The sequence below is a fragment of the Anneissia japonica genome, unplaced genomic scaffold (genome assembly GCF_011630105.1).
Source record: "Anneissia japonica isolate Jap-2015-1 unplaced genomic scaffold, ASM1163010v1 scaffold1665_len535045_cov187, whole genome shotgun sequence".
NCBI classification, from domain to species: Eukaryota; Metazoa; Echinodermata; class Crinoidea; order Comatulida; family Comatulidae; genus Anneissia; species Anneissia japonica.
In genome coordinates, this window is record NW_022727261.1 from 191,828 (window position 1) to 203,636 (window position 11,809).

At 34.4% G+C, this 11,809-nt stretch overlaps 1 protein-coding gene across 1 annotated transcript in view; it reads right to left on the minus strand.

Moving 5' to 3' along the window:
• Positions 1–11,132, minus strand: part of LOC117113655 (glycine receptor subunit alpha-2-like) — a 44,567-nt gene extending 33,435 nt beyond the window's left edge. Inside the window, exon 1 of the mRNA XM_033257059.1 lies at positions 10,803–11,132. Coding sequence (XP_033112950.1) covers positions 10,803–10,873 — 71 coding nt within the window. The 5' untranslated portion in view covers positions 10,874–11,132. The remainder of the gene's footprint in view (positions 1–10,802) is intronic.
• Between the last annotated feature and the right edge of the window lie 677 nt (positions 11,133–11,809).

Below are 11,809 nucleotides of genomic sequence, written 5' to 3' on the forward strand. Positions count from 1 at the left end.
AAATATTTAATGCTAATATTGTCATTCAATATATATATCCTTAAAGTACGTAATCCTTAAGTCCAATGACGCGACATAAATATTCGCCGTGTGTCTTAATCCCCTCTCTGGAGACGCTCGTTCAATCAAATCCGTTTCATCTCCATTGTAGTAGACATAAGTAGCCTTTGTAATCAATATCTTCGTATAATACGCTGCCTAATCCCAAGTAATAATACACGACAGTAATAGTAATAATATTATTTATCTTTATTTATTTTTATTTATTTCTTCTTTACCCTGGTTAACTAATCAACGCAATATCATTGTTATCCTCCAGGGCCCAGATCTAAATATTCTACTACACAAACACCAGTAGGTCCACTGATAAGTTTAAGATAACTTAGTATAAAACATACTCCAAATACTACTACACAAGTTATACGGAGTCCTATTGTGTTACATAATAATATAATCTTTATTCATTCCACCACCTATGGTACAATACCAAAACCAAGAAGGCAATGCCTGTAAGCAGGTCCGGTGCTAACTTATAAATTAATCCAACGGATACAAACATGGTCCTTAAGATAACTTAGTATAAAACCTTAACTTAGTATAAAACCTTAACTCGCCTAAAGGCCAACTCAGACAACGTCGGCCGACGCAGCCCGACCCGAAGACTGTCCCCGACGATAAATCGTGAGAAATATTAAACACGTTTAATATTCTACTACGCGACTGCCCCCGACGCACACCATCGCGTTCAACTCACACAGACCCGACGCGACAACAAATCGCGTCGGGCTGCGTCGGCCGACGCTGTCTGAGTTGGCCTTGACCCTCCTGAGAGGGTTATTCGAGGAGCTGAGCTGGTTGGTTATTATAAAGACCCGAATTCAATACCCGGGTATCGAACCCGGGCCCTGGCGTTCAAGAGGCAGGAACCATACCAATTAGCCAAACGCTCAGCTCATTGATAATAAAAAGTAGATTCATTAATTATACTATAATTGATAATGTAATATCATTAATCATAGTCCGTGGGAGCGTGTGGCGCGGCGTGTAAGGACTTCTGATCGTAAGATCGGTAGTTCCAGCACGACGCTCGTCGCATTGCTTGTGTCGTTGTGCAAGACACTTTATACTTACGTTTGCTTCTCTTCACACAGAAGTATAAATAGGAGAGTCATGCTATAATTATGATTTATACAAACGAACTATTGATTATATGTCTACTATAGTTATCATGAATTTTATTGAAATGTTAATTTCAATTATTAATAACAATGACATTAATAACAAAAGTAATACAACAAAAATAATATTATTATAACCATAAATAATATTTTAAAAAACAGTAACTATAACGATAACGATAATTAAAATAATTAAACATATATGAAATTGAAAATAATAATAAATTAAAATAATAATAACAACAACAATACTCCACTGAGTTTTGATATTCACTTCGGTTAAGTTTCATTACCATTACATTATCTGGATCGCTGTTTTGAGTTTGTCCCACATGCATACATAACTAGAATACATATATACCCAAATTGCTCAACAAAAACTAATCTAATTCAATCTAATAATTGCACTCATAGATATGCCGACGTACAACGAACTTTTATCTGCGCCAGCGGTGCAACCACAAAATATTAACCATGATTCCATTATCAATTGAATATTTCTTATGTGCATAATTTACATAATTCTGTGAATCCGTCAAGGCGTATTTTGTATAATTCATGTTTTACATTCTCTTGCAATATTCTCTTATGTGTATTGTCAATTACAATCGTGACATTCTGCTACACTATTTACGAAGAATCAAATTGCATTTATACGTATCTCCTAAGATGGTTAAATTTCCTCTTTCACATCTGAGTGCAGCAACAATATGTAGGAATTAGATGTATTGGATTACAGTAGAATTGAACCCCAGAAATTGTAGAAATCGATTGTCTAATAACGTAGAATGAAACACTATTATTACGGATTTGAAAGTGGACTAATAGATTTGGAGACACACAGTAGATCGCACTTGAAACAACCGCGGTCACCCGGGGGTCACACACTTTAGCAACTCTGAGTCTTTCCAGATTTTTAATTCCTTTATGAACATTTACGGAGTGTCAATCAAACATCACAACTAAATTCAATTGTGTTAGTTCGTGAAATAAAAAAAGCGCGTCAAAATACGCGCTGCTGTCGTTAAGGACTTTTTGTGTGGTAAAGAATACAAAATTGCTTGACAACCAATACGCGCTCGGTTTGACGCGCTACTGTGATTTCACGAACTAACACAATCTACTTTGATTGTGTTAGTTCGTGGTGTGAGCGACGAAGTAAGCGTTCAACACAGTAGCTAAACTATCAAAGAGGCAAGGCTTAGCGGAAAGGGGTTTTGAGATGAAAAACCCACTAGAATTGGGCCTAATTGACTTTAGGTATCTCTCACGACCATCATTTTATTTATTATTTTATTTATTTATTTATAAATTTACAAACGAGATGATGTATAATGGTCCAGCAAAAATAAAATACTACTGTACATACAACATACTTATTACGCCTCAAAGTGGACACAGCAGGTACAATCTCTATTATTCACACATGGAAGGTGATGCTTACATACTTTAGGCCTATAAGATCTGAACACACCACACAGCCGAACCCTTGGTACGGTGATCATTACGTTGATAATAATAGATACTGTATACAATACTGGCGTATCCATTGCTGTATTTAATATAACAATATTGTATAAAAATTACCCAATACGTTGAGTATAACCTTTACAACTAATCTATTCTTTTCCAACGAAGCTATTTGCTAAAATAAAGCATAATACATTCTTTACTCTAACAAATCATTAGTAAAAGAATTCAATTAGGCCTAACGGAAGAAATTTATATTGAGTATAATTTGTTATCCATGGACATTAAGTCTGAAAATAAGCCTTCAGGCTTATATCCAAAAGTTGGTAACTGCTATCTGCTATTAACGTTTTGCGCACAATACATCAATCAAGAACTCTTAATGTTTTATGGTAGACCCGCTTAAAATTATGTTGCTTAACATTAAGTAAGAGCTAGGCCTAACTATAATAAAGTATGGAACGCCGACATTCTAAACCACTAATGCTGTTTTAAAACACTAAGGCAGGCGTTCTCAACTTTATTGCAATATGGACAAAATTATCCATTGAATAAATTTGAAGGGCCAGGGCAAGAGGTTAAATTTTCCCTGGTTTTACTACGGCGCGTATCACCATCCGAGCGCGGCAGGTACGAGCCAGGTAAGGATATGGGGTCCCCTTCCCAAATTAGATTTTTTTTGGAAAAAAGTAAACCGCTAGACGCATCTTGACCAAAGAAAGTTATCCTTGTGTTTGGTAATACAGAAATCTAACGTTATATATCACACAATGGGTCATCGGTAATACAGTATTTCTTTGCTATTTGCTGCGACAGTTCTTCCGATTTGATTGACTAAATCGCTACAATTTGTGTGGCAATATATAGGCCTGTCGGTAATACAAAATGCAAAAATTATTAAGGTTAGAAATCTAGGCCCAAGCCTAACGGGGAATATTATACTCGGCTTATTCTCGCGGTTCTTGTTGAGAAACCGGGCACTACAGCTTGCTATATTTAAATGATATAAATATGTATTTCAAAAGTGCAATGACCTTTAAACTTGATGGCCATATCACTTCACTTTGGCGTGTAATTATGTGCGCAGTAATAGTCCTAGCTATGTATAACGTTAATAACCGTGGATTGAACAAGAGCGAGCTCATTTGACTTTAAGCCCTAATTTCTTTAATAATATAACATGCGTTGTGTTACGTGACTAAAGTTGTATTTAAAAATTATAAAAATAAAATAGGTCACTGTACCTTAGCATTAATAACAATACTGTGTATATAGCGAAAATGTAAATTTTAGAGCCTAAATAGGGTTGTTGCAAGTTATCATTCGATAAATGTTCATGGTTAGGTCTTATGAGACTGATGGTGTATAGATTATCTTGTTGCTGATTTGCTTATGACGACGATGATAAAAATGCTGGCGGTGGTCATGATGACGATACCGATTATTATTATGATAATAATAATAATAATAATAATAATAATAATAATAGCAATTATAATAATAATAATAATAATAATAATAATAATAATGATAATAATAATAATAATAATAATAATAATAATAATAATAATAATAATAATAATAATAATAATAATAATGATAATAATAATAATATTGGTAATTGTTGCGATAATTATAATATGCTTATTATGATGTTGGTTGTGGTCGTGGTGACGGTGATGATGGTGGTTATAATGATAATAGGCTAATTATGAGTTGTAGTAGTGATTGTATTTGCTGATGGCGGTCGTGGTGACGGTAAACGATGAGAATCGGACGAGTACAACGGTAGTGCTTAGACTTATAATATTATTGGTATTGATGATGTTGCTGATGAAAACGGCACCAGTTGGTAATTCACGTCAACCTACAAAACACACGAATGTGATGTATTAACCATAAAGACATTCGACATGCGTAGGACGTGGCTTGATGTCTTTAGATAACATTGTAGACGACGTTGATTGAGCAGTCCCAACTAATAAGACGAGATTTAATCGCAAAGTCCCGACAATATCCTCATGCCAGTGTAGCTTGAGGTGGGATATCAGGGTGGCTGTTGCTTCGTCAATGTTTGTGGGCCTACCGTGTTATCAGATATCAAATACATTCCACCCTAGTGAACCATGCCTCTGCAGGTTCTACTGGTCATGGGGGCCCAGTGAATTAGAGCGTCTAATCAATCTCGAATCTCCAAAGCTATATATAAGTAATTCAATAGACGTTATTAAATGTTTTTGATAGTTTTTTATCAGATAACATAGACGATGTATTGTTATTATGTAACCATAATAACAATATAGGTATTGTTATTATGTCTACAGTATATACATATTACTTAATAAAAAAAAACACTGGGCCTAACTGTAAAAATATGTAGGCCAAACACACTAAGATCATAGGTCTATCGTTAATCTTGACTTGGCGTGAGTCTAGTTAAAAAGCTAGTGCAGATAATTAAGAATACAATGTTATGGGCCTATATACATTATGGTACTTTTCGGCTTTTTTTCTCAAAATAAGAAATACCTGCATTCGTGGACAAATTAAAAGATATAGTGTACCCGCTATAACATCGTTTACATCTCAGAGCCCAACTTAGCGAATTACAACTATTTCAATTGAAAATGACAGTTATGTTCTCTTATATTTTCTCTCCAGTTTAGTTAATATAGGTCTGCGTTCACCAAAGCAGAATATGTCAGGTTCTTCGGAGATGTTAGAAATAAATGCGTTTATAGCAATACCGCTGCGTCGTCGTTTAGAAAATCCACGGGTCATGACGGACGATGACATCATGTGACTTGTGACTCGACTTAAATGAATCATATGGAGGAACATGCTTTAATATAAGAAAAAACATTCACAGTTAAGTTTGCTGAATGGTTTCTATCTCTGGTTAAAGAAATGTCACGCTGTTCAACAGACAACTACTGTATGTAGGCCTACAGTACCTTTTATACCGGCACTCACTGCCGCCCAACGGTCGTCGGCCGAAGCGATTTTATGGAGAACGCAAAACCAAGACGCGCGCGCGATGGATCTTTTTTTATGACAATTCGTTCAGACTTCCACCGACAATCAGTGAGACGAAACAAAATTCATTGCGAAGATTCATATTTCCAACCTAGATTGAGAGCCGAACCAGAACCTCTGCCCCGACTGCTCTATAGATATTCCAGCAAATTAATAAATAAAAAAATTAAAAACATCTAACGTTGGTGTGATTTTAACGCATATATTTATTCTAATAGATCATGTGTGAAACTGCCAGGATTAAGTGACTTATAAAAAGCATTACATAAATTTCTCGTTCATCATTCAGGCTTCCATGTTCTTGTTGATTGTCGTTTATTTTTAGTAATAAAAATCAATATTTCTGCATTTAGAATTTCCGGAAATACATTTTCTCATAAATTCGTAATAATTAATTTCAAACATTCAGCCTAGGGACCAAGAGAGAAATAATAAGGAACATTCGATTGCACGACGACGATAGGACGTAGAAAGTAATGACGTCACTAAAAGTCATCGGCGCATGCGAGAACGTTAAGTTCTCGTCGCCTGGTCGTGGATTCTAGGACGCAATTTGGCCAAATCTTTGTATGCAGAGAACGTAGGACGCCCGGTAGGACGGTCTTCTAGCGTCGCTTCGTCGCGCAAATCGAAAGCTCTCTACGTCTTTAAATGTGGACGACGATCCTAATGGCATTGTCAATGGTTGGGTTGTATTTACAGTAGTGCATACTACATGGTCCATACGCTATAATAAATAAAGTTAGACCGTATTACTTAAAAGGCCAGAGTTTCTGGGAGCCTCACTCTAGGGTCTCACGTGACACGGACCCTCGTCGTCGGGGCCAAATAGTAGGGCTTCCCCTGAATTATGTCCACATTGGGAACATGTGTTACTAGCCGTATTACAATAAAGTTAGGTATTTAATCTGTATGCATCCATTTAGTGCGGGTGCCGCCGATTGTAAGTCGTGCTTCAACTTCATTTTTAGTGTTAGAATCTGTATGTAAACCGAGTAATAGTAAATCCGAATAATTTGAACCTACACGCTATTACAGAAATTGAATTAAGAATCAACTCATACAATGAAAGAAAGGATAATTTCTTCATGTATCATTTTTTCACTTCAACAGCACAAGGTATCAGTTTAATAATCAAATTAATATTTGACACAGATAATATTGAAAATGCAATGGATAGGATCACTAACAGCATTTAATTATCAAGATTATATCTAATATTATTTATATATTTTGATATATGTAATTACTTTTACTTACGCTGCAAGTTGTTAGCTTTCAACTGATATTTGGAATGCAAAAAATAATGCTCTAAACATATAATGATCAAATACATTATATTATACCTGTCCTAGATTCTTCTGCATATGCCATCATTTGCTGGTATTGTTCAAAATAGTAAGTTATTGATTATTTAAATGGGATATTTAATGCCGTTATTATGTTCATGCGTTTTGTTTAAATAATATTTCTCATTGGTCAGTTTATCATAAGCTTCACTTATAAATATTCTACTCTCACTGTATTATGTATCACTTGAGAAAGACCTATGGTCGAAAACGTTCGTGAACATCTATTTCAAATAAATTGAGGCAAATTAACCACCTCGTCAATTTTTTTATTGAATATATACATTATACATGTATACATAAATAAATATATATATATATATATATACACATACAATTATGTACATACATATATATACATACATATACATACATATATATATATATACAGTATATATACATATACATATATATATACATATACATACATATATACATATACATATATATATATATATACATATACATATATATATATATATTTATATACATCTTTTATTCAAAAATTATTGATTTGTGTACAATTTACTGTACAGCTTCTGTTTAAGTCCTGCGTGTATACAGTTAACAAATCAAAACTAAAACAGATCATACCACTTATTTCTATTTTTGCGATATCTCTTAAAACATTTAAATCTTCGGAATCAGTTAACTTAAATGTTCTAGAACTTAAATAGTTTCTAATAATTCATGCAATATCCTCCACTATTTCATGTAATTCAATTTAATTCTGAAGGTCGTTGCCTTTTTTACTTATGTAGTACTAAGAATGTTTTTATCTATATCTATTAAGTTTGATGTTTTTTATTACACTTCAATTTGATGTCTTTTATGACCACGTTGAGCATATTGTTTGTAATGAAATTATTTAGCTCAGTATTTCCTGAACTGAACAATAAGTTTGGGATTTTGAATTTTGAATTATATAAATGTCATCATCCTTATACTCACCATCATCATCATCATCTATATTATCATCACCATTATCATCATCTATATTATCATCACCATCATCATCATCTATATTATCATCACCATCATCATCATCTATATTATCATCACCATCATCATCATCTATATTATCATCACCATCATCATCTTCTATATTATCATCACCATCATCATTTATATTATCATCACCATCATCATTATCTATATTATCATCACCATAATCATCATCTATATTATCATCACCATCATCATCATCATCTATATTATCATCACCATCATCATCATCTATATTATCATCACCATCATCATCATCTATATTATCATCACCATCATCATCATCTATATTATCATCACCATCATCATCATCTATATTATCATCACCATCATCATCATCTATATTATCATCACCATTATCATCATCATCTATATTATCATCACCATCATCATCATCTATATTATCATCACCATTATCATCATCATCTATATTATCATCACCATCATCATCATCTATATTATCATCATTATCCTCATTATCCTCATCATCCTCATCATCCTCATCACCTTCATCATATTCACCATCTTAATCATCACCCTCATGATACCGTAAGACCTCGAATTGTAGCCCTGTGATTTTATTTTTTTCATTTTTGCGAACTTACTTTGTCAATTTGAAATAGTATCTTAATTACTTTTTTTTTCGGGCGCCACTATTGTAAAGCTCTGCTTGTTTGTGGTTGCCCTTTCCAATTCCATTTTTATATATATGTACTGTTTATCTATGCTTTGAAAAGATTTGGAATAAATTTATTTTGAATTGAAAAAAAACTTTGGATGGGCTTCTTTTCAAGATGGGCTTCTTTTCGAGGCTACCTTTGCAAAGTAAAGAGGAGGCTTCTTTTCAAAATGAATGCTGTAAATTTCAGGAATTATTACTATGAAGCAATAAATAGGGCCACTGTAGCATCAATGTATCATGGAGTGATAAACCGGAATTAAATTACCTAAACTACTGTATAAACCAAGCGTATAAACAGAAGCCTGTTATCTTGAAAAGAAGCCCATGGACTTCTTTGCGAGGCTAATTTTGCAAAGTAAATAGTGGGCTTCAATTCGAGATGGGTTTCTTCTCGAGATTAAGATTGGGCTTCAATTTGACGTTTTACAGTATCATTTATTTCGTCGATAAAACATACAAAAGACAAACAAGATACAAAATATAAATACAAAATTTGAAAAAAAAGAATAAAAGTTTAACAATTAAAAAACAAACTCAACTGGACTGCTCATCTTTCTCATCATCTTCTTCATCAGCTTCATTATCATCATCATCGTCATCATTATCCTCATCATCATCCTTATAATCATCATCATCTTCTTCACCATCATCAGCCGCATCATCTTCTGCATCATCATCTTCTATCATCATCATCATCATCATCATCATCATCATCATCATCCTCATCATAACAATCATCCTTCTCCTCCTCATTATTATTATCGGATCCATGATCAAACTAGCACAAGTTGTGCAACCTCCTCCACTCCATGGGAATATTCCTAGTCGTGCCTGCAATTTAATGCCGATATAGACTAATACTTGCAATGCCACATCACCCTATACTCCAGGGTAGAAAAAGGCAAACGCAAGTGAAGTGCCTTGCCCAAGGACACAAGAATTGCGACGAGCGTCGGTAGCCTCGAAATCCCGATCAGAAGTCCAACACCTTACACGCTGCGCCACACGCTCCCACAAAATCATCATCCTCACCACCATTATCATTATTATCATCATCATCGCATACATTATTATTTGTGTTACTATTTTGCAGAGCGCTCGACGTAGTACGTTAATATAGTGATTTCCTGTTATTATTATATATATAGTATTAGTAATATAATGTGATATTCCCGAATGCAAAAATATAAAGCAATACAGCAAAGTCGTGAAAGATACTGACAGCTGAAACACCATTACTGCTCTTCCAATCAGAATTTTTTTATTCTTTAAGATATCGAATGATGCAATTCTATCGTCACAATATCAACCAATATTTAAATTCGTTAAAATCAGCCATAAAATAAGGTAAAATATGTCTTCAGCAGGAAATTACGGTTTATAAATCGAATTTATATGCAGCAACAAAATATGGTTGTAAATTTAATGGTATTATTGGATAGAAAATAATACGGTAGCAGCCGGTGTAAATCCCCCAACCCCATTCCGCCTCCACTGTCGGTACAGAATGTGATGTGATTGTGTGCACACATTTCGCGCGCGCCTTTCAATTATTACATGCATCTGATGATTATAGAAAAAATACACCACTTTACAGTATATCATGTGGTTCTAATGTTTACAATATTCTATAAACATCACTTTCAAAATCACCTACATACATTGCAGCACTTATAACACTATTTCATGAGGATCAGAGCGCTTAACACTACAGTGATAGCCAATCCAGGGGGTGCTCTCCCGGCGTGTGGGCATCTACCTTTTGTTTGAAGTAACGTGAACAAATAAAAATAGATTAAAGTAAATGGCAAACTATTGTTGGGGGTCAACAATCATAATTGTTTCCGACTAAATTTCAAATAATATAAAGCATTAATTTTTCGGAAAAAAAGTTTCTTACATTCTTAAAAATTCTTATTTTCCACATAGCCCTAATAATAAATAGAGGTAGGAGGTTAGGCCATTGAGTCTAGCGTATAGGCCAGGCCTATTGTTAATCTGTGTAAGTGTCGGGATAATAAATCTGAGACGCTCTTCATTGGTGATTAAGAAATGAATACAATGTACGTTGTAATTACTTACCCATTGGTAGGAGCTACTCCAATACAAACCACAGCGAAGAGCAGACTGAATAAACAGCGTTGTCGATCCATTTGCCGTCATCAACAGGAACGAATCGTCTGCAGAGTTATTCGCCGTCTTTAACCATTGTACGTTAAATGTCTTATGAAGCGTGCGTGTCTGTAGCCATACTAGTAATTCGATTCGAAGATTGCTGAAACACCGTCTTCTCTTTCCACGCGGGAAAAATACCCGTGTCCCTAATTCAGTTTTGCTTATTGATTAAACAGTCCTGGGAGCCAATTTATCGTCTGCTAAAACTGTGACATGTTTCCTCTCGATATTACAACTCCGCTGGTTTTTATCCTTGTCCAATCGGCGAATTAAATGCCGAGCAACGTGCCCACAGCGTGACGTCATGCCAGTCACGCTGCCAATATATCGAATGTGATTGGATATTCAGTTATACTTGTTTCCTTCATTAATCACCATGTTGATGAATATACAAAGAGTTATTGGCAACCGTTTTATATAATATATCTATGTCAATGAAATAGATGCTGCACATGGGAAATATTAATGGATTAAATGACAAAATTAGCAAATCGGAGAATGTATCTTTTCACTTTTTCTTCCAACATTTCCAACAATTTGCCAACCATTAAAATTGAAGAAATCGGACGCGTTATAAGAAGATGACCGATGAGAATGTTGTAACGCACAGTGTACATTGATTGCTCGTCGCAAGTTTCATTCTAGTATGAATAAGATTTTGTGAATTCGATAACGAACGAACAAGGATACACTATACAAGCATTTTCGTAATACGTGGTTGCAGCAAGTGTGTTTCACTCTTGACAGTGAATAAATACAAACTAATTGCACACGCAGACGATATCAAACAAGCAGACAATATCAAACGCAAACGCGAGAGAAAAAAAAAACGAAACGACAAACCGATACTATTTTCGTTCTGTAGGCTACGTAAGGTCGGTAAAGAAAGTATATAATATAATATAATATAATAT